This window comes from Charadrius vociferus, unplaced genomic scaffold (assembly GCF_000708025.1).
Source record: "Charadrius vociferus isolate BGI_N301 unplaced genomic scaffold, ASM70802v2 scaffold325, whole genome shotgun sequence".
In the NCBI taxonomy this organism is placed as follows: domain Eukaryota; kingdom Metazoa; phylum Chordata; class Aves; order Charadriiformes; family Charadriidae; genus Charadrius; species Charadrius vociferus.
In genome coordinates, this window is record NW_009648526.1 from 3598852 (window position 1) to 3609717 (window position 10866).

The 10866-nt window shown below is 37.6% G+C and overlaps 1 protein-coding gene across 2 annotated transcripts in view; it reads left to right on the top strand.

Annotated features, from left to right (window-relative positions):
• The window catches only part of RNF111 (ring finger protein 111), a 43212-nt gene extending 33086 nt beyond the window's left edge, over nt 1-10126 (top strand). Inside the window, exons 10-14 of one of the 2 annotated variants that reach the window (XM_009885745.1) lie at nt 4446-4538; nt 5474-5569; nt 6459-6586; nt 7144-8338; nt 8373-8825. In XM_009885745.1, coding sequence (XP_009884047.1) covers nt 4446-4538; nt 5474-5569; nt 6459-6586; nt 7144-7261 — 435 coding nt within the window. In that variant the 3' untranslated portion in view covers nt 7262-8338; nt 8373-8825. Of the gene's footprint in view, nt 1-4445; nt 4539-5473; nt 5570-6458; nt 6587-7143 lie in introns of both variants that reach the window. The other variant, XM_009885746.1, reaches the window with a different exon arrangement.
• The last annotated feature ends 740 nt before the right edge of the window (nt 10127-10866 follow it).

Sequence of the window (10866 nt, forward strand, 5' to 3'; positions counted from 1 at the left end):
GGGGGGTGTTGGGGGTTGGGGGTTTTGGGTTTTTTTTTTAGTTCCTGTTTTATGAAAGCATGCCTCTCAAATTGTTTCAGTTACCTGTTAAAGAAGTTCCTGGGATATGCTGTTCCAGTCTCTTGACTCCAGCTGCCTCTGCCTTTTTGAATGGTGTCCTGTTGATTGCGAATTTCAGGGGAGGGAAACGATCTGGATTTTAGTTTGCTAGCTACGGTGCAATAAGTCTCTATAGGGTTGATGCAAGCCTTGAGAAGACTCCTTAATTTATCTGTGAACCTAAACTGTAGATTCCCAGGCAGAGGGAGGTCTCTGGATCACAACTATAAAAAAAAAAAGTTAGTTATGGTAACTTAACCTGTCTCAGGTGTTATTCATCCAGCTTTCATATGCTGTCCTCCCCTTTTTCTTCTATTTCAGAGCCTTCCTGGTTTGTTCCTTTAACTGTTGAAAGACTCAGAATGGTTGAGGCCATCTTTACACATAGTTGTAAAAATTTGGAGGGATTTGGAGGTATAGGCCAGTAGGTTCTAGTACATTATGGTAGATGTTTCCTGGTGAGAATAATACCACCCAGAGTGTAGTCATACAGGCATCACAGCTATAAGAGATGCAACTGTTCAATACAAAAAAGCTAACAAACTTCCTGTAAAATATCTGAACACTTAGCTTATCGCTCTAACTTAATATAGCAATAGTAGTTCAAGGTGAACTTTAGATTTGAAATAGCCATGATGAGCTGCATCAAATTTAACTGCCTTTTTCAAATAAGAAAATGGACTTTTGTAATGCAGCTGCTACTTTTTTCTTAGTATAAACTTGAATTACTATTCCTTAGGTTTTTGTAGAATATTGGCTATTGAAGAATGCTGGTTTTATGTTCCCCTCAGACACAGGTACAGTTAGGTTTTAGCTATGCAGCACACATTACTTGCTCCTTCGCACAGTGTCTCTCTATGAAACCTGCGAATTTTCCTTGTTTGAATTTGGTTCATTAAGATTTTAATTGATAGGCTTTAGTTCTTTTTGAGTATTGATGTGGACCTAAGTGATTAGCTGGATAAGCTTATTGTCTGGATTTGTTTTAATATGTATGAAGATTGTACTTAATGTGAACCATTGAATAAAAGGATGGGATGGACAAGATAAGTAGTACCATACGATGGAAGAATATCTTCACTGACTGTGGCAGCTGAAAGGCAAAAATATCCTGGAAAGGCAGAAGGTGTTGACAGGAAGGTAGCAAGGAAGAAAATCTTTCCTGCAGTTTAGCTGTTTCAAACTGTTTCAGAATGTTTGTGTTGTAAATGGTTCAGACTTAGCCTTGAATTTTTTAGTTGTTGCAAATTTCTGTGATAGCGGGAAGTGTCAATAGAAAGTGCAAAACAAGAAACAGTTGATACTTGTTCTGCAGGAAACAAACAGTTCTTGGCAAACTTGTACTGGAACGTGCAGGCCCAGAGTATATCGCTTTAAAGCGTATAGTGTAATTTTACTGTATCCGAAAGAATACATACAAGCACTTACTGCAAGCTGGCATTACTTCTAACTCTTTACTTTCTTCATTAGCTTTAAGCTTTTCCTTTTTTCTTATGTTCAATATGAAAACTTAATGAAAACACGCTTCCGTTTGTGTGTGAAGCTGTTTCAAGAGAGCTGAAATCTTCTCTTTGCATTTGAAGCTGTCAAAGGGATTTTAATTAGACTGTTCGTAGTTGGGCATTATTGATAGTTCTCTCTTGCCCATCTTTCCTCCAGCTTGTAGTCACAAACATAATTAGTTCAAATCTTGCTGTGTTAGCAGACTGCTTATTCTGCAGTCCTAGAAGAGCTATTTTTTTCTTACAGAGATTTTTTTTCAAATTCAGTGTTTTACTTGGCCAGAAAGCTGTGCTCTCACAATATTTTATAAAAGAGCCTGTACAGAATGTATGTTCAGGTAATTTTGCAGAGGTCTTATGCCACTCCCCATCAGGATAATATGAAGGCCCATTTATTAGCATGAAAATGTATTATCCCACCCAATATTTTTGTTGTCTGAGTTCAGCAGTTCATTGTGGTACGTACTCTGAGAAATTCTGTGTTGGTTTTCTAGTGATACATTTAGTAGATTTCTTAAATAGATAGTCTCCAGTAGCAGAATTTGTTCCAAATGGGAGACCTGTCCAGGTGCACATCACTGCAGTTGGTAAACTCTGACCTTTGAGGCAGTTGGAATTGTAATTATTTAATTGCATCAATACACCTGTAATGATGCACTATCTGCACTATCAGACGCATTGTTTTCCAACAGGCCGTTTTCAAATCCTGGGGAATCAAAAAACAAGCAGTGAAAGTCACTCCTGAGACTGGGGTTAGGTTTTTGTCAGGAGTTTCCTTTCCTCTGAGTGGAGGCAACCAATTCGCACTGCAAGAACAGGCAGTGGAAACTTCCGAATGATGCCAGCCGGGTCTGTGCCTAGTAAAAACCTGGGACAACAAGTATGTTCATAGCACAGATGAGTGACCTAGTTCTTGAAGTGCATTATCTGTAATTGGAGGACAAAGTAGAATTACACGCTTAAATGGAGAATGGATCATAAATCGCTGATTATCTGAGACAGATTGTTTACAATGTGGTCTTTACAAATTATTGTCTTTTTAATAAACTCTCCCAAGTTCCTTTGTTACAGCTGCAGTTTTTATTGTCAAACAGTAAGACCTGTGACACCAATGATGTTACATGAAGTGTTTAGGCATGCAGATGAATATACCTGTCTTGTGATATAAAAATTCTATATTTGCAGTCATATTGAATTAATGTGTTAGTATATAACCTCTGTAAATACACTCTGCATATTGCATAACAATTTAGATCTTTAAATTGATCAGCTGTTGAAGTTTGGAGCAGTCATTCTGTCTTGCTTGTTTCCCATCTCCAGCTCTAATTAGTACCAGACCAACAGGAAAGTAGGCTGCTTATGAGAGAGGCACCTCCTGTATTAGGATTCTGGAAATACTCTGCGAAGTTAAATCTTCAGTTTCTATCACTCTGTTTTGTAGAAATCTAATACTAATATTGTGGCTGTATTTGTGGCTTATATTGGCACTGCATGGTCATCATTTAACAAGCACCATGTAAACTGCTTTCAAATAATCAGATTCTGTTTTTCTGTTCTGGAAAAATCAATAGTTAGGGCAGAGAAATTTTTTCTGTCTCTGTCAGCTTTTGATTACCAGGCTGGATTTGAAAAAAATATAGAAAGGTAGCTTATTGGTCTGTTACGTTATGTGAGTAACTTTGTCTAGGCCTATGCTTTCTCACAATGCATAATTCAGCTTTACACCTGTATGTATGTTAAGCTTAGAAGCGTCTGCTGGAAATAAGGAAAGACACACTTGAATACCTGACTTCATGAAAAATATCTGGGATGTCTGACTTGTTGACAGCCTCATGAGATTAATTTTGAGCTGTCATATGCAGCAGCAGAGACGTTACCAGCTGATAGCACAGAAAGGAAGATAGTACTTCTCAAGTACTTACCGTGCTTTCCAAATGAGCTGCTGCTTACAGTCCTTGTATCAGTGCACTCTACCTGATTACGTAAACTGAATCTGCTGATCATTTTGGGTTTTTCTCCTACCTGTTCATTAAAAATTGCTGCTGGTATGTTTCTGACAAAAAGTCAATACCGTTATTCACTCATCTTGAGGGGGTAAAAATAGAACGCAGAAGCCCTGCTGCGCAGGTGGTCCTTGGTGTTTTAACTACCATTCTGCTTTCCTGCATGAAAAGCGCTGGTGCTTGAAGTGCCTGTAGGGTATATCGCTGGACGCTGGTATTTTGTTCACTGCTTGTATCTCAGTATGCAAGGAAGTCAGTGGATGCTTGAAGACAGTGTATGTAGAGTGGCCTGTGACTTTAGATGTGAGGTTGAGTGTTACTTTTTTTATCTGCCTCGAAATTTGAGGAGTGTTTGAAGATGTTCAGTTGTTTTGGGGCAAGATAAGGATATTGGCTGGGGTTTTTTTAAGAGTGAGTATTAGCCTTGTTTCTTTTGTGGTACCAAAAACTGACATTTAAGAATCTATAGCGAGTCCTTTTTGTAACTTCATGTGTAGCTTTTAAGTGTTTTGTTTACAAAAATAGGAAGATATTTATGGTGGTTTATACAAAGTAGGTTTAGATTTTGAGACTTGGGAAGTGAGACCAAGCAATACGTAATGCAGATATGGAGAGATTATAATAGAGGATCTAGTCTCACTTCTGGTTTGCTTCTGGTTATGTTTAGAGAGCTCAGAGTGGTGGTGTGTTATGTCATCAGTTGGAATTGTATGCTCCAGCTGAGGAGTATAAATAATAAGTGATTCAATAAAAGCAAAAGGATCTTAAATTTTACAAAGTGAACAGTAAAATACTGAAACTGTTCTGAATAGGTTTAACTTAACGTCTGCTGTTTGAATAGGTACCAGACATGGCGGGCTACCCTCACATCCGTTACATTTCATCGGGATTGGATGGAACATCATTCAGAGGCCCTTTCAGGGGCAATTTTGAGGTTTGTAATAGAATAAAATTAGATATATGTCAAAATGTGTCATGAGGGAATATGGGGAGGGTGTATGGTAGAGCTAGTAGTATGTATAGATGTAAAAGAATCAGAATGAAAATACCCTTTATTTATGGAATGACCTCACTATTGTGAACTGGGATAAAAGCACATTGAAAAGTCAGTCAATAGAAGGTGCCCTGGACAATATAGGCGTAGGTGGTTATTAACTGACAGTACATCTTGCTCTGCCCACCGGCCTCGTTAGTAGGATGCAGTATTCACATGATATGTTGGTAAAAGGTAGTGCTATCTCTGAAAACTGTGCCAGGATCCTCCTAGTGAGGGTGCAGTTTGGCAGCTTTAACAGTGCTGTCCTGTTCATGTAGCGCAGGAACTGAAACTGAGGGAAGAAAAAAAAAAAAGAGAGAGAGAGAATAAAAGGTATCAGATGCAGAGAGTTAATGACCTAGTCCACTGAAAACATCTTCAGTGACATCTCATGGTTCTGATAAATTCATTGCTGGAGAAAAATCAGTCATTGTATTTCAACTTAAGCAACTTTTTTTTTCTTCTAAGCCTTAATGACTGTCAGAAAGCAAATATTTATGTAGTGCATTTTAATTGCAAATTCCTCATTAGACACACAAGTACATGTGAACATACTGATAACCATTCCTAGCTGACAAACAATTTCTAATTTTTTTAGGAGCAAAATAGTGTTTCCCTGTTGCTTAAAATACCAGGCAGCATTGTGTGGGTTTTTCTACACAAACCCATTGCTTTTCCCACACAATATATTCTTTTCTGCTTTGCCTGAACTTAAATAAGTTGGGAATCAAGAGTTTGTCTTTCTGCAAATGGGTTAGAACAAAATGAATATTTACTCAAGATAGCTGAAATAACAGTTCTTACACTGTTTATTCCTTGTTGGTTTTTTTTAGGAGCTGATTCACTTGGAGGAACGATTAGGGAATGTTAATCGTGGAGCAACACAGGGAACTATAGAAAGATGCACGTATCCACATAAATACAAAAAGGTGAGGATTTCTCAAATTGTCACCTGTCTGTAGTATTTCTTGGAAAATGTAATAATATTTACGCTTAGCTTAAATCTGCAGAAATACCAGCTTCAAAGAGTGCATGTTTTCAGTATCTTGCAATTTCAAGGATTGTAAGCAAAGCTTACAATATCACTTCTTAGATAAAATTAAAAATTTGGTCCCTAGATAAAGAGCTACTGTAACGTGATAAACAAAAGTGTTTTGATGTGATTGAGTAAGTTGTCCGGCAGTTATGAACAGCCTTGTGAGCAATGAGATAACTATTGGTAATAGCTAACAGACTCGTCAACAGGCTTCAGTGAGAATTCATCAAATAAAGTGAGACTTTTTGCAATAAATTGTTCATGATGCTTACCTGCTTGGTATGTAACATTTTAACCTTTACTCTGGTCACATTAGGAAGACTCAGAGACGCTGGGAAGTTTTAATCTGGTACAGATTTTTATCAACTGAAGTTGTCTCTCAGTTGGAGTTTATTATACCGTAATATAGAATCCCATCCACATTTACGTAGTGTTCTTTCACGCTTGATAAAAAGTGACTGAAGATACTAGGTTTGGAAGGACATTATTTTTTTTTTGCCTCTTCATGAATGAAATGAAGATATGTATACATAGAGCAGAAGTAAAAGGACTGGTTGCAACAGTATAAAATTAATATATTCAAAGTCCAGTAAACTTTTGTAATTAACAGTAGTTAAATCTGAAATGTCCTGTGCTTTTGCTCCAGGTGCCAGTTCTTGATTCATTTTGATTCAAATATATTTGAATAAATATTATTAAATGCTTTCAAAGAAGTATGTGTTGAATATGTATTAAAAACAGATTTTACTCAGTTTGTCAATAATGTCATCTCTACTAATAAGGTAACAACTGATTGGTTCTCACAGAGGAAACTGCACTGCAAACAAGATGGGGAGGAAGGAACAGAAGAGGACACGGAGGAAAAGTGTACCATCTGTTTGTCAATATTGGAGGAAGGTGAAGATGTCAGGTAAATAGTACCACTGAATATTAGAATATAATGTTAATGTGCTGTGAGACCGTAGTTGAACATGGTACACTACTCTCTGCAATACTCCCTAGGTTAACAGTTACAATTAAAGATTATCTGTCATGGAACCAATAAGTAAAACAAGTTGCATTTGAAAACACACATTGTTCACTCTGTATTGTCTTTGAGTAGAATATAGGTTGTTTTCTGGTCTTCCAGAAGTTGACTGTCTGTCTTGTAACACAAGCCCAAGCCGATACCCTGATTTAATCAGGACTGTCGATTTTAGTTTTTCTGGCATAATGCTACTTAAGCTGTAGCAGGTTTAAATCGGTGTAATACAGCAGAAGCTAGCTGATGCTTGACTTCATTGCCCGTATCCATTTCTTCTTGCAACTAGGCAAAATGCAGATTTAACTGGAAAGGCTAGTGAAATTTGTGGAAAAACATGCACGTGCAAAAAGAACAGACACCTTGATAGCAAAACCTGTTTTTCAGTGGGTATGTTGATATGGAAATGCTTTCTTAACACAAATGTTTTTCTGTTCTGATGACAGGCGCCTTCCATGTATGCACCTTTTCCACCAAGTCTGTGTAGATCAGTGGTTGATTACTAACAAGAAGTGCCCCATTTGCAGAGTGGACATTGAGGCTCAACTGCCTAGTGAAAGTTGACGGCGCTTTCCAGAACTCTTGTCCTCCCTCTCGCTCCCTCTCATCCTTCCTGGTACTGCAGTCAACCAAAGATGGCATGACTTACCTGCGCAGATTTGGAAGCATTGAACCTAGAGTGCTGGCTCTGCTATATGGTACAACTAATTCTAGACCTACGGTTTATGTAGAAGACAGTTGAGTTTCAGTGTATTTATAAAACTTTTTTTTTTTTTAGGTTTTACATTTTTTTTCTTTTAATTCATTACTGTATTTTTGCATGGTTCCTTGTATTGCATTTGTTTGCACATATTATGGGCTTTGTGACCCCAAACTTGCAGGCAAGATTAGCTGCTTTAGTAAGTAGAATTGTGTGGTCTCTTTTTTTTTTTTTTTTGGTTTGTTTTACATAGTATCGAGCTTTGAAAGTATGATTTCACTCATTACTAACCTCGGATTCCTTAATTTAATCAATCATATATTTTAGTTTAAATGTATAAAGATCATCTAGAAAAGGATAATATTATGTATTGAGACATTCCTTAATTAGGAAAAAATGGCTGCTGTATATTTACAATATCAGTTCTGAGTCAAATAACATCCTTAATGCTGGGAACAGAATATGAACTATATTCAGTTTGACTGATACCTATAGCATACTCATCACCAGAGTTTTTGTCTGTTTGGATTTTTGTGTTCGTTTTTAAAATTTCAGCACAATGCAGATATATTTGAATGTCAATATTAAACATTTAGACTGCTGTTCAGATTGTATTTATCATTTTCTTCCTATGTCTAGAAATTTGAATCCCTAACTTAAATATTTGCTGCTGTGAAACAGCTCTAGTGAACACTAAATGTTGATTTCAGTTAGCTGGATTGTAGATACTTGCAGATTAAAAGAATTATTAGGGAAATGGAGAAGGAGCTTAGAATCTGTTTGGTCTTCTGCTAACTTAAGTTGAAGTATCTGCGCACATTGAGGGGTTTTTTTGGTTTGTGTTTTTTGTTTTGGTTTTGGTGGATTTTTTTAAATATAAAACCATTCAATAAGGACTTAGAGCTGCAGGTTTTTTGGGGTTTTTTTGGTGGTTTGGGTTGGTTGGGTTTTTTTTGGGGGGGTGGGGGGTGGCAGATATACGTGCATTCATAGAACTTCTAAGGATTCCAGGCTTGTCTTGGGATTTTTATTAGTTTTAAAGTTAATAAAGTTAGCTAAATCCATTTGTCTCTTGTTTTATTTTTCATTAGTAAATTGAAAGCCTGTAAATTTCTGTAGAAAACGAGACACAAACTATGTGGTTACCTAGTTTTTGCCTTGATCATAGATTCCCTCTTTATAAATTACCAACAGTCCATCACTGATTTGAAATATTTTCTATAGTTAAGATTTGCTGCATAATATAGTATATAGAATTAAGTTATAATGTACTAACATTTCGCCTTTGGAGGAGGTTTTAATCCACATCAGGATTCAAGTTGTTCATCAACATTCTTTCACATATGATAGATTATAGTTTATTTAAATGTGCTCAACATTGCAAAATGCAAATGTGCAAAAACATTGAGACAGTATTACTGTCACTTTGGAAGAGATGTTCCTCGGGGATCATATATGAACATGTCAATAAGCTTGCATTAAGCCACCTGCTTTGTAAGTGGATTGAATAATAAATACCTTCAGTTTCTCTTGTCTTTGTCTTTCATAATCAGATTGTGTACAATGGTTTACAGTAAACTTAGGAGATTAACTGTTATGTTTACACTTAAAGTGATCCATTTATAAATATTACCTTATCTAATTTGATGCCTGTTTCTGTCTGGTTAAAGCTGCTTCCCTTTTATTTTTTCATTTTTTTTTAATCTGTTAGGGGTAGCATTTGCCAGTGCAGTGTCTATTGCTGGCAACAAATTAACACCTCTGGCACTGAGGCTTTAAGTGAAGAGAAATTTTATTCCAGCATGTGTGATAAATGGACGTTTTCAAGCTTAACTGCATTGCTAAAACTGAACTTAAAACCACTTTGTGCTTGTACGATGGGGAATATGGGAGAGAGGCAACACATGATTTGACTGCTTCAAAACCTGACGTGGTTTTATGCTTAAGCTTCTTGAACATTATGGCTGTAGGAAACTGAAAGTGAGTATGAAGTTGAAGCTGGATTGGTAAAAATGAATAAAAGTAACTGGAAGGACCGAACAGATACTTTCTGTTCTTTGGTGACTGTTGAAGAGGAGGGAGGTTAGTGGAGCAGTGATGCTTGAAGTCTGATGATACTCACTTTTAAATGTTTCCAAGAAGGTACTTGAGAGACATGGGACACAAAAAAATGGGGCCTCTGAAATAATTGAGATAGAATCTATTTTGGCTTCCTTACAGGACAAAGAAGCACAGGTTTGGGGGATTTTTATTTTATTTTTAGGAAATCTTTTATGCGCCTGATTTGGGTGCCTAGAGGTACTAGAGGTATTTTAGTGGTCCATGAATTGACTTGTTTTATAATTGCTACTGATACTGTCTTGCTTTTAAATGTATGCATAACATTGTAATGTGATGTTGAACACTTAGGTATTTGCCAGGAATCACAGTGTTCTGATCTTACATGCTACTGCAGGGGCTAGTAAAGCTGCAGCCTACTTCTGTTCCAGAAAGTTGTGACTTAATCGTAATTTAAGGGAAGGAAAAAGAATAGGCGTTTGATTTTTTGAAAATTTCCACCACTTACTGTGCTTTATATGCTTAGATGCATTGCCTTAAGTTTTCTGCGGCATCTTTGACTTTGAAGATAAGATTCTCAACAGTATGCATCAAATTACTTTTCATATAAAATTCCATTGTCAAAAGAAATCCTTTTGTATGCAATAAATAAAATGTTAGACTGGTATCATTCAAAATCTGTTTCTTACGCAAGCGTGTGGGTTTGTTTTTTGCTTTGTTTTGCCTTTGTAAGTTTTGAACTGTATTCTTTCGGGTACTGCCCAAGAAAAAATAGTCTCTGTGAAGGATCGACATTTAGCCGTAGTTAAATATGCTGATAAACAGAACCATCTGGCACTTAGGAATTCAGGAAAACCGTCTTTATGAAGGATATAAAAATATTAGCTTGTGCATATGTGAGTAAACATATGCCAATTTTGGGAGATTGCAGACTAGTTGTGATTAGACCTTTCTGTCAGTTTGGGCAGCTACTGTAGAGTTGGAAGTTCCTGAACCTCCAGACTCGTTATTAAACCGACTGCTACTGGCCTCTTGCTGGCTGAGCAGCAACAGTGAAAACATCAAGGCTGTCAGACGCCCCTGAGGGCGGCTGCCCCCCCGCCCAGCAACACCCTTGGCCGGTGTTTTTCGTGATAGGCGGCACGGCTATCTGCGCTTTTCAAGGTAAAATCTCTTTGTTTTGCGACCTTGGGCTCGCCTCAACGCGCCCGGCGGCACCTGCGCCGCCCCCCTCCACACGGCCCCGCATGCCGGAAGTCGTTCGAGCCGCTTCCTGTTTGGGAGGGGCCTGAGAAGGTGGGCCAATCGAGGACGTGCATCGTACAAAGCTGCCCTATAGGAGAGCGGGAGGGGTTTTAAAGGGAGCCGCGGCGGAGCTAGGCGGCAGTCGCTACTTTCGCTGGCACCGACG